Consider the following 18,708-nt stretch of genomic DNA (forward strand, 5'->3'; position numbering starts at 1 on the left):
TTTTATGGCACAGAAGGAGCCCGTTCAGTCCGTTGTGCCTGCTCTGGTTTTATTTTCTATTGCTAATCTCCTGCCTCTTCCCCATATCCCCGTGCACCGTTTCTATCTCAGTAATCATCCAATGGTTTCTAGAATGCCTCACTTGAACCTGCCTCCATAACGGTTCCTGTAATGCATTCTATATTCTAACTACTTGCCTCAAAACAAAGTTTTCTCACATTATCCTTGCTTCGTTTGCACATCCTTTTAAATCCAAATCCTGTTGCTTTTATTTCTTTTGAGCAGGAGTAGCAACTCCTGATCTCCCCTGTCCAGCCTGGTCATGGTTTTGAGAACCTCTATCAGATATCCTCTTTGCCTTCTCTCTAAGGATAACAGTCCCAACTTCTTCAATCTGTCCTCATAACCAAAGTTTCTCATTCCTGTAAATCATCTCTGTAATAAGACCATAAGACCATAAGACATAGGAGTGGAAGTAAGGCCATTCGGCCCATCAAGTCTTTTTTTTACCCTAAATAAGGACTTGATGTATACACACACACAAAAAAAAAATCTGCAATGCATTCACATCTTCCTTATAATGTAGTGCTTGCAATTGTACACTATACTCCAGTTGAGGTCTAATGTCTTGTGCAATTTTAACATTACCCCCTGCCCTTTTACTCTGTGCATCTATTATTAAAGCTGATAACGCTGTGCTCCATTAACTGCACTCTCCACATCTCCTGCCGTTTTCAATGATCTATGGATTCGCATGTCTGAGTTCCTTTGCTTTTGCACTGTTTTAGAATTTTATCCTTATTTAATACAGTTCCTGAACATTCTTCTGACCAAACCTTTCAATATTCTTCTGACCAAAAACACTTTGCCCATTTGCGTTGGACAGGAGCAGTTGCAACAACACCCACAAACACAGCAACAGGTAGGAACAAGTTGCACACTGACTGCACCTCACCCACTTTAAACTCGCTCCTCTGCCCATGTCAGCATTGAACTTGTTAAGGCTCCTTCATTCGCATGCCTACCATCCTTACCGTTGAGAAGGCGCTAAATTAGGTATGTTTATTGTGTGTGTTGCAATGGATTGATGCTCAGGGAGGTAGTGAGTTACTTCTCGGATTGCATTTGGATGACATTGGTTGGAAAGTGAGTGAAGATGGGATGTTAGATATACAACAGGAGACAATGCACATTCTGGGTCAAATTCATGTAACTTGGTTCATGAGAATTTACACTTGGATTTATAAGTAGTCAAGTGAGGGTGCAGTTGAGGCTCAGTCATGATAATGTTTGATTTTTCTCCTATGTTTTGGTTCTGAATGTTGTTCCTCACAAACCGACTAAAATCTCTGATAAGGGCCCCCATATTTTCCACTCTTGCAGTTTACTTCACTCTAACCTGAGCTTGCATGTTGTGATCTCTTTCTGGTTATCATTTATCATATTATCATTACTGACTCATTCGATGCTATCCTTTGCATTTCAGCTAGTCAGCACTGTCAGGAATGAGGGGTGTTTGACTTGGAGATTGAACAATTGAGGGTGTAAACAAAGTCATTAGCAGGAATTGTAGCAGTGTTATGATGGAAAAAACACTCACTGTACAGCTCCTGTGGCTGAGCAGTCAATTTTTCTCATTGCAGTCCTATACTTTCAGAAAATGGTGTTTACAGAACAATTGAACAGAGCATACTGTTGTAACAAGTTAAGAATCTTGAAAGCAGTGAGTTTGCAGAACTATGACATGCGACCTGGGATTTAAAGTAGCTGTTAAAGGTGGATTAACTGAGGATTGCAGTAATATACCTCTCAACTGGGCTTATCCCAACTGATACTGGGCAATGTGCTGAACGTGGTTCTTGGGAATCTGTTGTCAAGCCCATCAATTGTGCAGCACAAACAGGCCATTCAGTCCATGGGTCTATGTCAATGTGTATGTTCCACATGAGTTTCCTCCTCCCAGCCTAGTTCATATACCCTATCAGCATATCCTCTATTGTTTTTGTCTCTGGTGCTTATTCAGCTTCTCCTTTTAAATGCCTTTATACTGTTTGCCAGATGTAGTAACATGTTTGACATTTCCACTATTCTGAGTAAAAAAGGTTTCTCTTATACTTCCTATTAGATTGATTCCTTTTTAAATCATTTGCTAAATAATTTGAGCATGCTAATAATTACGTTAACAACTAACTTAAGATTGTCAGCTGGATTTATAGTGTGGCTGACTTGCAAGAGCTACGTATATTAAGAGACAAGACCCTATTCTTTGTTGATAACATGTTCACATGTCAGTTTCAACTTAACAAAATGGCAACAGCTAATGTCAAGTTCATTTCTACCTGGCAGTGCCTTGACTATTCAGAGTCAACCTTGCTGATTTAAATTTAAACACAGCTTGGCACTTAACTGTCAGTTATGATCATGGTCCAGTCTCAACGGTAATACCTCTACTGATTTGCATCCACTTGACAACCAATTAGTATGTTTTTCTCATGTTGTCATACTTAACATTCATACTGTTGCAACTGTCCAGACGAGTGGTTGTAAGACTTCAACAAAATGTCTTTTTGCGGCAGTGAACAAATGAAATGTTCATCTTGTCTCTATCAAGCTCATTAATTATTATCATTCCTTCCCTGATGCGTTCTCTTTCAGAAGAGGCTGGCATTTTTTTTTCCCTATCTATCCTGTTAGGAATATTCTTTTGGATTCTGTACTGCTCCAGGACATCTTGTTTGCACCTTCCGTTCAGTTGGAAGAAGTGGAGCAATATTTAAGTTTGGTTGCAGCATTGTTTAATTCCAGCAATAGCGGTCTTTCCTTTCTCACCTCCTTGAAGCATTCACTCATGTATGGGTCTGTTCTGAGAGGCTCAAAGTGACCACCTCAGCAGCCATTCTTCACCATGTTGGATGTAACCCAAACTCTGTCCTTATCACTTTCCAGTATGGATCACTGGACAATCTCGCTGGACAGTGAGACTGGACAATCTGTACACTAGGGAGCAAACACAGGATTTTTTCCTTGGAGATTAGTGCTACTCAGGCAGCCTCCATTGTCACAGTACAGATCAAGAGTACATTGGATATTTGAGGACAATCTTACATTTTTGGCAAGGCTGTTAAGGGCGTGGTTTGACATGTTTGTTTATTGACCTGGGATCAATGTATTTGGGTCAGTCATTTCTGATGTGACTCTACCCCAAGCACCTAGCCCAGCTGCAGTTCTTTGAGAGCTCTCCAGTTGTTGGCAGGATGCCAGACATTGTCTTGTGGAGTTTCAGACAATCTCATATTTAGTTTGCTTTGTTCTGCCTGCAGCTTTGCTTCATTGGACTGGCACTGATATCGCACTCATGATATCCATTGTTTTGTGACCAACTTTGAAAGAGCAGAAGGCCATGCTGCTCTTTCTGCCTGTTTTGCGGTTGATCTGTACCTCTTTTCATCATCTTTGCTCCGTTTCATTTGATTCCGTTACCTGAACTTAAGAGTCTCTGAATTATGTACCCTTTTTCGATCACATACGGTCACTAAGTATGACCATTAACAAAATAGCCACTTGCTCTGTTGTACTTTCTTAATGTGAGTTACCACTTAGAGGGGTAGTATGCTTTCTGTCACCTTTCAGTCATGCCCCAGATATGAGACTTACACCCGTGTTCCAGGCTGACTGTCCAGTCTGGTATTGAGGGAATACTACATTGTTGGAGGAATTATTTTGCTGACACTCCATCTCTCTTCTACATTTTTCTCCTCTTCATTTTTTTAAGTCTTCACATTGCTCAGAGAGATGTTATGACACACTTCTGGAGCAGGTGGGAGTTGAACTCAAGCTTTCTGGCCCATGGTAAAGATACTGCATTGTACTACAAGAGTCCCAGTGTGACTTTAGATATTTTCTAAACAACTTGTTCAGAGATTTATTAAATCCCTCAGGAGCAGGTGGGACTTGAACCTGGGTGACCTTGTTCCAAGACAGGGACATTATTGCAAGAGACCCAAACCGACTTTATATTCGAAAGTGTTATAAACACACCTGAGCATCTCTTCTGCCACCCGATCATTGACGTTATTGTTAACCATTAACCACCACCAGTAAATCACCCAGCTAACAAATTAGAAATTTACACTCAAAGCCCGTTACAGGCAGTGCACACTGAATGTGAGTGGGAGCGAAGAAGAGTGGAAGGGGAAAAATCAGAGTGGAGTTTGGAGGGGAAATAAAGCACTGAATCCCCTGTGCCACTGTGATTTTAAAGCCTGACCAATTACTACTTCCCAGTTGACATTCAGTCTTCTCTTATTGACATGTTTGAAATTGGTCGCAGAAGGTTCACTTGTTGAAACTAACTGGCCAGTTCTTTGAAGAATTCAGTTAAACTTTTCATCAAGTATTGAAAAATATTTATCATGAAGGAAGTACTAACACAGTTGTTTCAACAGGCACCTCATTAGGTTTTGAGTTTTGCCTTTTGTTTTGGTGGAAAAATGACTGAAAAATGTAGGAAGTTAGTTGTAATTGTAATTTGATGTGTTCAATGATCATGTTCTTTTTAAGTGAAATCTTAATATCTTAGTCAAAGCTAACTGTATTATGCAATGAGTTTTACAAACATTTTATATGGTGATTCTCGAGCAATGGAATTAACGATGCTCATCAAAATCTTTCTGCAAATTGGAAGCATGTACTGCTAGTGACAACTTGACCGTCGCTCACTAGCCTCTTTTGTCCTGGCTTTTAGTTCTCATTGAGTGCAAAGTTTAGGGTGGCACAGTGGCTCAGTTATTAGCACTGCTGCCTCATGGCACCAGGGACCCGTGTTTGATTCCACCTTCATGTCAGGCCTGCGTGAATTTCCTCTGGGTGCTCTGTTTTTCTTCCACAGTCTAAGATATACAGGTTAGGTGGATTGGCCATGCTAAATTGCCCATAGTGTTCAGCGATGTGCTGGATAGGTGGGTTAGCCATGGGAATTGCAGGATTACAGGGATGGTCTGGGTGAGATGCTGTTTGGAGGGTCAGAGTACTTGATGGACTGAATGACCTGTTTCCTGACTGTAGGGATTCTACAGGAATCCAGGCTGACACTCTGCTGAACTTCCATAGCACTGCACAATGTCAGAAGTGCCATCTATCAGATGGCATGTTGAAAAGAAATATTGAGGCCCCAGCCTGCCGCTTAGATGGATGTGAAAAACCATGTGGTCCTGTTTCAGATAAGAACAGAGCAGTTTCCTCTTGTGTTCTAAAAGTGGCTATTGGGTTTTATCACAACGTTGCCAAAAACAACTTCAGTTATTGTAATGCACTTTGTGTCATAAAATCTTGCATTCCTACAGTGTCTTTATTTTGTAAGTCATCCAAGAGCAGTTGAGTTGGTGGACATTGTGGATTCCCACAGGCCTTGATAGTAATGCTGCTGCAGCCAGTGGTTGGAGTCCTACTTGGTCTACTTCACCCACTTGAGCCTGGGCTTTTGATTATAGTCATACTTATGGAGGGGAGGTGCACACATCCTGGAAGATGTAGGTTAGTATCTGAGGTAAGCTGTCATGCAATCATCAAGATTGATTGCACATAAAGCCATAGGCTGTATCCCTGACTGTCTTTGGATCTGGAAGCCTGCAGGAGGGGGAACCTTTGGAAATGGTGAGAGACGTAGTGTTGCGCCCTTGCAATTCTCTCCTGGGTTAGCTCAGTGTGAAGCACCTTACTTTACAGGATTATGTTCATTCTGTCTGACCTGATAATGTTTTGCTCTCCTACAGACACCTCTAGGCTCTGGGAGTTCTGACCCAGACACCTCAGTGACAACAGCGCCAGCTGTGGAAGTCAATAATGAAGGTGGTTCTGAGGTAAGTAAATGAAACAATATGTAAGTTTTATTTGTTCAAAATTAGCTGGTACAACAGAGGGAGAAAGGATTCGAATAGATTTTGTCCAAATTGAGGGCACCTCGGGAAGATTAACCTTTTATTCTGTCGAGTGCAGCAATAGGAGAAGGTCTAACCAAGGTGTTTTTAAAAATGATGAAAAGATTTTCAAGAGCAGAGGGATGGAAACTATTTACTCTGGTATGAGAGCAAGGGGGCATAACCTTAATGGTGAGCCCATTTATGGGGAATAACAGGAAGCTGTTTTTAATTGATTTCTCTCCTGGAATGAATGTTTTGCTGGCATGAGCAATGTTCACTGTCCATTTATAATTATCCATGCAGACAGTTAACCAAGGGTAATGCTAGGTGACCCAAGCAGTTTTGTTTTGAGATATTTTCTAATCAACCTGTTCAGAGATGTTATTACACATCTCTGAACTTGATCCCAGGCCTCTGGTTCAGAGGTAGGGACACTGCCACTGTGCCACGACAGCCCCTTCCAGTTTTATTTTAATTGGATTTTTCTGCAGTTGCTTTGATCTAGTAAACATTAAGTTTATGTCCCCAAAAAAGACTGGATTCGGTGGACCTGATGAAAAATGCAAATTTGGGATTAATATGTTTTTGTTTGTGTTGAGGGTACACGGAACGCAAGTGGCGGAGTTGAGCAGATCCAGGTCAGCCATGATCTCATTGAATGGTGAAACAAGCTCAATGGACTATATAACCTCAAATGTTCCCTTGTTTCTTTGAGTAAAATGCTAAGGGTCATTGCTGACCCATGAAAATTCAGGCATTTTCCGTCTGCTCGTTATATAATTTAACTCATTTAAAATGTTTTTCCTTCTGCTCTTGGCACCAACCTTGACACTGACTAGTTAATGTTCATCAGTACCTGTTTGAAGAATGAAGGTTGCTCTGTGAGGTCTACTTGACGAATGAGCACTGAGAGATGTACAAACGAAACTAATACTGTATCCACTGTCAATCTGATCATGAAACATGAAGTTGGAAATGCCAGTCTACACCTGGGTAGGGATCAGGCATTCGAGAGCAACGGACAAGTATCAGAATAAAAAAACAAGAAGGTTGGGGAGTAAGAATGATCTCTGAAGCGATTTGTTACATGCTTGAAGGGAGCAAAACCGGAAATGGGAATGCACCGAAGGTCTTTGAGGTGATACAAGGAATTCTGTACCTGGGATGGAGATCAAGAGGAAATGAAAGCTCAGACAGTGACAGGTTGTCAGCAACTGTCCCTCAGTTTGAGGATGATTTCTACTTGGTTCTGAGCTTTTGTCAAGACTAAAGAGGCCAGTTCTCAACCCGCACATTTTTGGACATGGGGGTCAGGTTGTCATACAAAGCATTGGGATCTGCTGCGTGGGATTTAGTTCCTCCTCTTTCCTCCACTGCCACTGCTCTGTCCCATCAGGATTAATTGGACTCAAATTGGAATGCAACTTCCATGGATGGGTGTCACCACGTTGAACAATAGCTAGCAAGCACCTGTCAGTGCCTAATGCCAGTACTGCCGCATTTCAAGAAGAGCTCGCTTGTCTTTGGAAGGTTTTCTTTGTCATCTCCTGGAACTTGAGAGTTCAGAAATCAGGACTTGGCACAGGAGATGCTTTTCGGTCATCCTGACAGTGTCCGGTCCATTGAAGAAGACTTTGCAGAAGTTTTTGTTTGAATGTTTGTGGAGTTGACTTCGAGAAGGGCCACTAGTGTTTGAACCGTTGCCTGATCAAATCTAAAGAATGCAGCGAGGTATTATTATGGTGATGACAACTGCTCTGTGCACTGACTTTAATGAACTTGTGGACGTCTTCATTGTCAAACATTTCAGCTTTAAAACTACATAGCAAAAGGAAATGGACAAGAAGCATTATAGAGTCCAAGAAACTGGAATTGAAGACCCTTATGCAGATGCCTTCCTGTTATTGTAGAATTGATTGAGACAACTTTGTCATCTTACCTTCATCCTTAAGGATGTGATTTTCGCTAAGCATGGCGCAGAGTGACTGCCTGAATGTGATGAACGTAGCAAAAGGAGGAGACCATTCAGCTACTATAGCATCTTTCACCATTGTTAGATCATAGCTGACCTGTATTTCCTTTCCATTTTACCAAACTTTGCTCCAAATTCCTCAAAACGCTTCCTGGTCAAAATGCCTGTCGATCCTAGACTTCCAGCTGCTCCCCATTGGATGAGAGGGTTCTGGATTTGAGTTACCCTTTGTGTGTAAAAATGCTCCCAGATTCCGTTTCTAAATGGCTTAGCACATGTGACCATGTTTGTATGTGTTGCTCATTCATTAGTCAAGCAGAAGGGACATTAGTCATGTTACAAGCTTTATTTAAATCATGCCTAATTACCTAATGTGGTCGAGATTCTCTTTCTTTTTTTTAAAATCTGAGTATGTGCCTGTGTCACCTTCAGAGTTGGGATGACATTAGAATTTGTTGTGCTTGATCTCACTCTTAACTTTCAGAATTATAGTTGCGATTAACACCTTTTCCAGGGCTTCATCTGTCCGGTCTGTATGCAAACGTTTCTAACATCAACTGAGCTGTTTGAGCATGACCAGGACGAGCACACTGAGACAGACAGGGCGATACAGGAGCAGCTAAACACAGAAACAGCCGTTAGTGTGGGTTGCTTTTTGTTTGAATTCTCTCTGGGTGAAGTGGTGGTGGGGTTTTTTTTCCTGACCTGAAAGACGTCCTGCTTTTCCTGTGTTTTGTTCCTTCTGCAGCAGTAGGGAGCTGGCTTTTTTTCCTGCCTAGTAGAGCACGCTTCTTGCCAGCATGGTGGTTCTTTTGTGTTTGTCTCAAAGTTTCCCCCCCCTTTCAGGTCTGCATAAGGCTATGACTGGCTCAAAACGTGATGCAAGGATGTTGCTGGAATTCTTCATCCAAATGATGTGCCCTGTTATGCAGTGTTTCTATGCCCATGGGTACTCATGTTACCAGCTATTAGGGAGATGCTAAATGGAAGCTATTTTCTCTGGGGGGAAAATTTCTTTGATATGACAAATGCATAGAAAATTCCAATTAGCAGGGAGTCCGATTTTTAAGAAAAAGCAATGTAAGAGGGTGATTAAGAAACTCAATGGAATTCAGGAGAAATTCCTTTACCTGAGAATGTGAAAGCCCTTACTGGAGGGTTAATAAAAGTGTGTAGCAAGGGGAAACCAGATAAATGTATGAAGGATAAAGAAAATTTAAAAATGTACTGATAGGATGAGATGTAATAGGATGGAAGGGGACTTGTGTGGAGCATAAACATAGACCAGAATGGTCTGTTTCCTGTATTGCTAGCTCTTAAGAAATTACTGATCGTTCCTGACTTAAAAGACGACTGTTGCCTCGAATAGTCAGAGGGAAATTGAACAACAAATTTGTAAAGAGATCTGAGTTATTTGTAAGAATAAAGGATGGTTATGGTAGGAGATTTTAACTTTCCCAACATAGATTGGGACTGTCATAGTGTTGAGGGATTAGATAGAGAGGAATTTAAGTGTGTACACGAAACTTTTCTGATTCAGTATGTGGATGTACCTACGAGAGAAGATGCAAAACGTGACCTACTCTTGGGAAATAAGGCAGGGCAGGTGACTGAGGTGTCAGTGGGGGAGCACTTTGGGGCCAGTGACCGTTAGTTTTAAAATAGTGATGGAAAAAGATCGACCGGATCAAGTTGTAAATTGGAGAAAGGCCAATTTTGATAGTATTAGGCAAGAACTTTGGAAAGCTGATTGGGGGAAGATGTTCACAGGTAAGGGGACGGCTGGAAAATGGGAAGCCTTCAGAAATGAGATAACGAGAATCTAGAGTAAATATATTCCTGTTAGGGTGAAAGGGAAGGCTGGTAGGTATAGGGAATGCTGGATGAGTAAAGAAAATGGAGGGTTTGGTTAAGAAAAAGAAGGAAGCATATGTCAGGTATAGACAGGACAGATCAAGTGAATCCTTAAAGGAGTATAAATACAGTAGGACTATACTTAAGGGGGAGGGCAAAAAGGGGACATAAGATAGTTTTGGCAAATAGAGTCAAGGAGAATCCAAAGGGTTTTTACGAATTCATTAAGGACAAAAGAGTAACTGGGGAGAGAATAAGGCCCCTCAAAGATCATCAAGGCGGCCTTTGTGTGGAGTCGCAGAAAATGGAGATTCTAAACGAGTATCAGTGGTGACATGGAAGATATAGAATGTAGGGAAATAGATGGTGACATCTTGCAAAATGTACATATTACAGAGGAAGAAGTGCTGGATGTCTTGAAATGCATAAAGGTGGATAAATCCCCAGGACCTGATTAGGTAGACTCTAGAACTCTGTGGGAAGCTAGGGAAATGATTGCTGGGCCCCTTGCTGAGATATTTGTATCATTAATAGTCACAGGTGAGGTGCTGGAAGACTAGAGGTTGGCTTGCGTGGTGCCACTATTTAAGAAAGGTGGTAAGGACAAGCCAGGAACTATAGACCGGTGAGCCTGACGTCGGTGGTGGGCAAGTTGCTGGAGGGAATCCTGAGGGACAGGATGTACATGTATTTGGAAAGGCAAGGACTGATTAGGGATAGTCAACATGGCTTTGTGCGTGGGAAATCATGTCTCACTAACTTGATTGAGTTTTTTGAAGTAACAAAGAGGATTGATGAGGGCAGAGTGGTAGATGTGATCTACATGCACTTCAGTAAGACGTACGACAAGGTTCCTCATGGGAAACCGGTTAGCAAGGTTAGAGCTGATAGAATACAGGGAGAACTAGCCATTTGGATACATAACTGACTCAAAGGTAAAAGACTGAGGGTGGTGGTGGAGGGTTGTTTTTCAGACTGGAGGCCTGTGACCAATGGAGTGCCACAAGGATTGGTGCTGGGCCCTCTACTTTTCGTCTTTTATATAAATGATTTGGATGTGAGCGTAAGAGGTATAGTTGGTAAATTTGAAGGTGACATTAAAATTGGAGGTGTAGTGGACAGCGAAGGAGGTTACCTCAGATTACAACAGGATCTGGACCAGATGGGCCAATGGGCTGAGACATGGCAGATGGAGTTTAATTCCGATAAATGTGAGCTGCTGCATTTTGGGAAAGCAAATCTTAGCCAGGCTTATACACTTAATGGTAAGGTTCTGGGGAGTATTGCTGAACAAAGAGACCTTGAAGTGGAGTTGCAAGTAGATAGGATAGTGAAGAAGGCGTTTGGTATGCTTTCCTTTATTGGTCAGAGTATTGAATACAGGAGTTGGGAGGTCATGTTACAGTTGTACGGGACATTAGTTGGGCCACTGTTGGAATATTGCATGTAGTTCTGGTCGCCTTCCTATCGGAAGGATGTTGTGTAACTTGAAAGGGTTCAGAAAGGATTTACAAGGATGTTATCAGGGTTGGAGGATTTGCGCTATAGGGACAGGCTGAACAGGCTGGGGCTGTTTTGCATGGAGCATCAAAGGCTGAGGGGTGACCTTATAGAGGTTTATAAAATCATGAGGGGCATGGATAGGGTAAATAGACAAAGTCTTTTCCCTGGGGTGATGGAGTCCAGAACTAGAGGGCATAGGTTTAGGGTGAGAGGGGAAGGTTTGAAAGAGACCTAAGGGGCAAATTTTTCACGCTGAGGGTGGTACATGTATGGAATGAGCTGCCAGAGGAAGTGGTGGAGGCTAGTACAATTGCAACATTTAAAAGGCATCTGGATGGGTATATGAGTAGGAAGGGTTTGGAGGTATATGGGCCAGGTGCTGGCAGGTGGGACTAGATTAGGTTGTGATATCTGGTTGGCATGGATGAGTTTGACTGAAGGTTCTATTTCTGTGCTGTACATCTGTATGACTCTGACTCTGCTTGCACTTAGCAGGAGTGTTTTGTGCCTGGATACCCCGTTGTTCAGTCTGCTAGAGTATCAGCAGATGGTTACTTAAGGTGACTCCATTTTTCACAATGTACATCACAGTCTTCGTGCTCTTTCCAACCTATTAGTGTTGCAAAGTTGGATGAAGTAATTGTAGATTGGCAGGCAGGAAGTTAGAATTTGATGTTTGTAAAATGGGGAAAGCGTTGCGCGGTTCCTTTTTAAAAAATGGTACTTTTCTGTGCTTGGAGATCTCACATGGATGTCTGTGAGTAGCAGCTTGAGTTTGGCAGCACACAGAGCCTGAACTGAAACATTTGTATCGAAAGACCAAGCAGCAGTTTGTACCAAGAAAACAGGTTTTTGAGTTTAGCCAATCAATTTGAACCAGGCACTTAGATACCAAAAACTTATTAAATTTAAATCTGATGGTTTTGACAACCTATTGTAAAACTATTGATGTCATCAGGGATATAAAAGAAGGGGGGCAGTTGGGCAAAGACCTCAGAGTAAGCTGCCATCTGCCAGAGCTAATGGCTCTCTGCTCTTGAGAGAGAAGCGCTGGCTGTCATTGTCTCACCTATGTCTTATAGAAAGCACCATCTAAAAAAAACAGCAGTACTGACGATGGAGAAGATATTCCTGACACGAGAATTGAGGAAGAAGACACAACCTGGCTATAATTTCGAGAGACTGTGAATTCTGTTTTTTTTTGTTTCTGAGTGAGACTTTTATTTATTAGAACAGCATACCATTAGAATCTGTTTTGTTCGGGAATAGTTAGTAGTTAAAAGGAATTTGTGATTTGGTTATAGTTTCTTTAATTTGTTCACTGTTAGATAAATTGTTACTTGTTAATTTTAGTGAGTATCAGGGATTTATTTTATTCAACTACTAGAAGTTGCTGAAAAGCAGGTTGCACCACTTTTCACCCTCTTTTTACATATTATGGGGTGAGGTGCTGCTCTTTGGGTATTTTGGTTTTACTTCTCTTGGGGGGGGGGGGGGGAGTCAACCTTTGTTTCATAACACTAGATTGCCTGTGAAGTTGGGTATGCTTAGACTCGAGCTGAAAATGTGTTGCTGGAAAAGCGCAGCAGGTCAGGCAGCATCCAAGGAGCAGGAGTATCGACGTTTCGGGCATGAGCCCTTCTTCAGGAATGAGGAAAGTGTATCCAGCAGGCTAAGATAAAAGGTAGGGAGGAGGGACTTGGGGGAGGGGCGTTGGCTAGGCGGAAGATGAGACGCTCTTCCTCCAACCGTCGTGTTGCCATGGTCTGGCGATGGAGGAGTCCAAGGATCTGCATGTCCTTGGTGGAGTGGGAGGGGGAGTTGAAGTGTTGAGCCACGGGATGGTTGGGTTGGTTGGTCCGGGTATCCCAGAGGTGTTCTCTGAAACGTTCCGCAAGTAGGCGGCCTACCTCCCACATCAAAGAGCTAAATTGTTTCCTCAACAATTTTGGATGATTTGATATGAAGGATAGAGTTAGTTATTTGTCTCTTTGAACCTGCTTTACCACTTTCCAAGGTCATGACTGAATTTTGACCCCTTTCTGCACTATCCCAATATCATTTGATTCCCATGGTAGCTGTATTTTGAATATATAATTTGAATGGCTGAGCATCCACAACACTCTGAACTTTTGAAGGTTCATGATCCTTTGCTGAAGAAATGTCTCCTCTGCTCAGTCAAAAATAGCCAACTGCTTATTCAGATAATCATTTTGACTAAACTTCAGCCACTATCTTGATCTGACTTCTATCAGCTTATCCATCAGGCTTTTAGACCTTCCTTCTCACAACCTTTTGACTTAAGTTTTTGCAATGTTTTACGGAGGTGAGAATGTGTATCGGGTATAAGCAGACAGGGAAAGAGTCAAGTTCGGAGTTTTGTGAAACAAGCATTTCAGCTGAGCATGACTCAGATCAGATAAGAACTTAGAGTTAACAATGGGGTGCTGGAGGTAAGGGAAATGGGTTAACAAGGTGGAAAAGCATTCATTATGTACAGCCATTTAACAAGAGGAGATGGCATTCAGTACGTGAGGTCAGTTTAACAAGGTGGAAAGTATTCATTATGTGAAACCAGTTATTCACTGTGTAACAGCAGATGGCTTAATCTTTGCTATTGATACTTGTTGATTGTAATGGTCACCAAATTACTGTGTCTTGCCTTATCTGGATATTGCTCCCTGTAAAATGAGTATATAGTTCATTGAGAAACTGCTGTTCCGGAGAAGACCATGAACTCATGTCTCTGTGCTCATGGGTGGTCGTTCTCTCCCCCTCCAGGGCCCGGAATAAAGATGAAGGAGGTAAAACAATAGTCTGCCTCTGAGCATTTTGCTTCGACTAAGGGAGGTGTGGGGGGGGGGGGGGGGGGGAGGTGAGGAATGGGACGACAGAGGAATATAGAACAGTATAGCAGAGCCCTTCTGTCCTTGATGTTGTGCCGACCTTTTATCTTACTCTTAAGATCAAACTAACCCACATGCCCTTAAATTCACTTTCGTCAATGTGCCTATCCAAGAGTCACTTAAATGTCCCTAATGTATCTGACTGTACTACCACTGTCTTCTATGGGCCCCAATTCTTTATGAAGTCAGCCAGATTTCCATGTAGCCCATGCCTCCCTACTTTCTGAATGAGCCTACCATGGGGAACCTTTTCAAACATCTTGCTAAAATCCATGTACACCATATCCACTGCTCTACCTTCTTCAGTGTGTTTTGTCAGATCCTCAAAAGAATTCAGTACGACTTGAGGCAAGCCGTGCTGACTATCAAGCTATGGTTTTCCAAGTAATCATAAATCTTGTCCCTCTGAATCCTCTCCAATACTTTGCCCACCGTAGTAGTAAGACGAGGAGAACCAGAGGACTGCAGATGCTGGAGATCAGAGTCGAGAGTGTGGTGCTGGAAAAGCTCAGGTCAGGCAGCATCCAAGGAGTAGGAGAATCGACATTTCGGGCATAAGCTCTTCATCAGGAAATGTATGACTGACTGACTGGTTTGTAATTCCAAGGATTATCTCTATTCCCTTTCATGAGCAAGGGAATAACATTTGCCACCCTCCAGTCATCTGGAACTACTCCAGTGGACAGTGAGGACGCAAAGATCATTGCCAAAGGTGCAGCAGTCTCTTCCCTTGCGTTCTGTAGCAACCTATGGTTTATCCCGTCTGGCCCAGGGGACTTATCTATCCTTATGTTTTTGAACATTTTCAGCAGATCCTCCTTCTTAACATCAACCTGTTTGAGCATATCAACCTGTTTCATGCTGTCCTCAAAAGACAAGATCCTTCTCACTGAATACTGAAGCAAAGTATTCATTAAGGACCTCCACCACCACCTGACTCCAGGCACAAGCTCCTTCCACTATCTCTGATAAGCCTTACCCTCACTTTGGCCATCTTCTTTTTCCTCACGTAGTTGTAGAATGTCTTACAGTTTTCCTTAATCCTACCCGCCAAAGCTTTTTCATGCCCCCTTCCAGCTCTAAGTCCATTCTTCAGTTCCTTACTGGCTACCTTGTAACACTCTAGAACTCTGTCTGATCCTTGCCTCTGCAATCTTAAGTAAGCTTCCTTTTTCCTCTTGACTAGATGTTCCACATCTCTTGTCACCCAAGGTTCCTTCACCCTACCATCCCTCCCTTGCCTCAGTGCTGAATAGGTTTGTGCCACTATCAACAAGTGAACAACCTCCATGTTTCTGTTGTGCATTTTCCTGAGAACATCTGTTCTCAATTTAGGTGCCCCAGTTCCTGCCTAATAGCATTGTAAAATGAAGCAGAAATCTATTTATCCTCCTTTCATTGTATTTTGTTTTCCCCTTGAAAAATGTGCAGAAGATGAGTAAATTGCATTATGTGATCATGACATTTTTTTCTGAACAGAAAAGATGCTTGTTGCCCCCCATCATTCCTACTCCATACATCACCAACTCTCTTTCACTGAGCTGAACGTTTATAAGCTCTGATTCTAATCTTGTTCTGAAGCAGAGTCATTGAACTCGATGTTAACTCTGTTCCTGTCTCCACAGATGCTGCCAGACCTGAGTTTCTCCAGCAATCTCTGTTTTGGTTCTGTTTTTAATCTTACCCTATTGGATAACTGAGTTGGTGGAAGGATGATTGGCAGTTTAGGGATGGTTTGTTGACAGCTCCTCACCTTGAGAGGAGAACAGGGCAGTATTGCTCTCTCTTCCTATTTCCTTCTGGCCCCCTGTAAAATACTAAATGCCAATATTAATCTTTGTCAGATGGAGGTATACACGTTATACACTAAATCTCACGGCGGGGGTTGGGGGGGGGGAGGGCAGCACAAACTTTTTCAGTGGACCTAAGAATTAGGGAACAGAATAAATCCAAACCCACCACCCCCTGAAACAACCCCTTCTTAGAGAAATAAGGATTAGAGCAGGCCGTTCAGCCCTTCAAGCCTGCTCTGCCTTTCAGTAAGGTCGTGGCTGATCTGATTTTAACCTTAACTTTACATTCATGTTCGTCCCCAGAAATCTTTCATCCCTTTGGTTACCAGGAATTTATTTTGCTCTGCCTCAAAAATATTTAAAGATTCTGCATTCACTGCCTTTTGAGGAAGGGAATTCCAGAGATTCTCAACCCTCTGGAACAAACACATGTTTCCTCATCTGTGTCTTAAATGGGTGACCACTTCATTTTTAAATGGGTCCATGCACAGTGAGCAGCAGTTTTAATAGAACAGGATAAACCCTAAGTCAGATGCCAAATATTTCAGTGAATCGGTATATTTTACAACGCTTAAGATCACTAGTCATGATTCGGAGATGCCGGTGTTGGACTGGGGTGTACAAAGTTAAAAATCACACAACACCAGGTTTTAGTCCAACAGGTTTAATTGGAAGCACACTAGCTTTTGGAGCGACGCTCCTTCATCAGGTGATATAGAACAGATTACTGCAAGGAAGTGTACCGACAACTGAATGACCAGGAACACTACAGGCAACTACCAGCTGATCCGACCAAAGAACATACCCGAGAATTAAACACACTGATCAGAACTTTGGATCCAGTCCTTCAGAGCTCCCTACGCACCCTCATCCCACCTACTTCTCGTGTAGGCGACTTCTACTGCCTTCCAAAGGTACACAAAGCCAACACACCGGGACGTCCCATCGTATTGGGAAATGGGACCCTATGTGAGAATCTCTCTGGCTATGTGGAAGGCATCTTGAAACCTATTGTACAGGGGATCCCCAGCTTCTGTCGCGACACTACGGATTTCTTAAGAAACTCAGCACCCACGGACCAGTCGAACCGGGAACATTCCTCGTCACAATGGACGTTTCCGCACTCTACACCAGCATCCCCCACAAGGATGGCATCGTAGCAACAGCCTCAGTACTCAACACCAACAACTGCCAATCTCCAAACACCATCCTGCAACTCATCCGCTTTATCCTCGATCATAACGTCTTCATCTTTGACAACTACAATCACCTGATGAAGGAGCGTCGCTCCGAAAGCTAATGTGCTTCCAATTAAACCTGTTGGACTATAACCTGGTGTTGTGTGATTTTTAACTAAGATCACTAGGGAAGAGAACTCTATGATGTGCATTAACCTCTCCAGAGAGCACCATTTAAGCTGGTTTTTGAGTTTGAATTTTATCAATGACAGTGAGGTAGATATTTCGACTGCTGGTAATATTGCTGTTTGTTCCCCAATTTATGCAGCCTCTGCATGTTTGGCCGACTGTTTGCACTGAGCTAGGAACAGCAATGTAAGCAGTTACTAAGGAATATATGCACTTAACCTAAATAGATCAGCAATATTTTGACATCCTAAAAGCCTTACTACAGGAGCACCCTTAAGTTGTGGCTCTCATTACCACTGATGGGCTGCTTAGATTTTGCTAGCTAGTTCTGTATTTGCTGCTGGTTGTGTTGAGTGAGGAGAAAGTTGAAGCACATGAGTCAGGCATAGGAGCAGATGTTGGCCCTCCAGCCTGTCCTGCAGATTCAACAGGTTATATCAATGTAAATCGATTGGAGGGCGCTATCATTTTGAACTGCACAGCAAGTTTCACTGGTGAAATTTAAAAGTCTTTCTCTGACTATTGTATCTGTGACCAGTTGCCAACCCGGCCCGTCTTTCGAGGCAGAAGGAGATCTATGCTCGACGTGCCTGTATTTGGAGGTGTTGGCTGGTGGGAGAGGACAGAAGTATGATGTTGAATCAGAGGATTCACATGATCATATTGAATGGCACAGCTGATTCAGTGGGCCAAATTGCCCACTCCTCTATTTTTAAAACACAATCTTGTAATGTTTCGCTCTGTGAATTAATATTTCGCTCTGTGAATTAACCTATTCCAAGTAAAGCCTGGTTCTGGCTGCTGCTTTCAGCACCTATAAGGTGAATAACTCAGGCCATGTCTAAGGCAAACATCTCTTGGTTCTTTACTCTTTCTTTGTCACAGTGCATGTGTCTTACAGGTAATGTACATTTCCTTCAGTGCTGGTCTTTTTCCCTCAAACTAATGTTTATATTTACCACCTTATCACGTGGACAGAGCACTTTGAGCCTCTGGTGTCCAGTTCATTAGTAGGCTGCTTTGAAATCCATCCTCTTCACTATATATACACACAAGAGGATTCCAGTATTATTTTAGTCATCCTGAGTGGTCACATAATGACACAACTCTGGGGCAGGACCAAGTAACCATCCAGTCAATGCCATATACCAGAAAGTAGTTTATGTCAATTGACGCTGGTAACAGAGCAAGCTTACTTTTTTCCCCCCCTCAAGATGGGTGTCATTAACGAGGCTTGCATTTGTTACTCAGCCTTGTTGGATAGATTGTGATAGTGGGCTGCTTTCTAGAATTAGCAGAATAGCAGTTTGATATAACTGTCTTACTACACCACTTCACGGGACAGATAAGAGTCAACCAATTATCTGAAGTAAAGTCATAATTCTTTGGGTAAAA

General features: G+C 42.5%; 1 protein-coding gene across 3 annotated transcripts in view; it reads left to right on the plus strand.

The window, feature by feature from the left end:
• Nucleotides 1–757: 757 nt before the first annotated feature.
• Nucleotides 758–18,708, plus strand: part of eea1 (early endosome antigen 1) — a 98,568-nt gene continuing 80,617 nt past the window's right edge. For all 3 annotated transcript variants that reach the window (XM_043713344.1, XM_043713345.1, XM_043713346.1), the window contains exons 1-3: nt 758–922; nt 5,772–5,858; nt 8,405–8,533. In XM_043713344.1, the coding sequence (XP_043569279.1) occupies nt 8,426–8,533 (108 nt within the window). In that variant the 5' untranslated portion in view covers nt 758–922; nt 5,772–5,858; nt 8,405–8,425. The remainder of the gene's footprint in view (nt 923–5,771; nt 5,859–8,404; nt 8,534–18,708) is intronic.

Source organism: Chiloscyllium plagiosum, chromosome 23 (genome assembly GCF_004010195.1).
Source record: "Chiloscyllium plagiosum isolate BGI_BamShark_2017 chromosome 23, ASM401019v2, whole genome shotgun sequence".
Lineage (NCBI taxonomy): Eukaryota > Metazoa > Chordata > Chondrichthyes > Orectolobiformes > Hemiscylliidae > Chiloscyllium > Chiloscyllium plagiosum.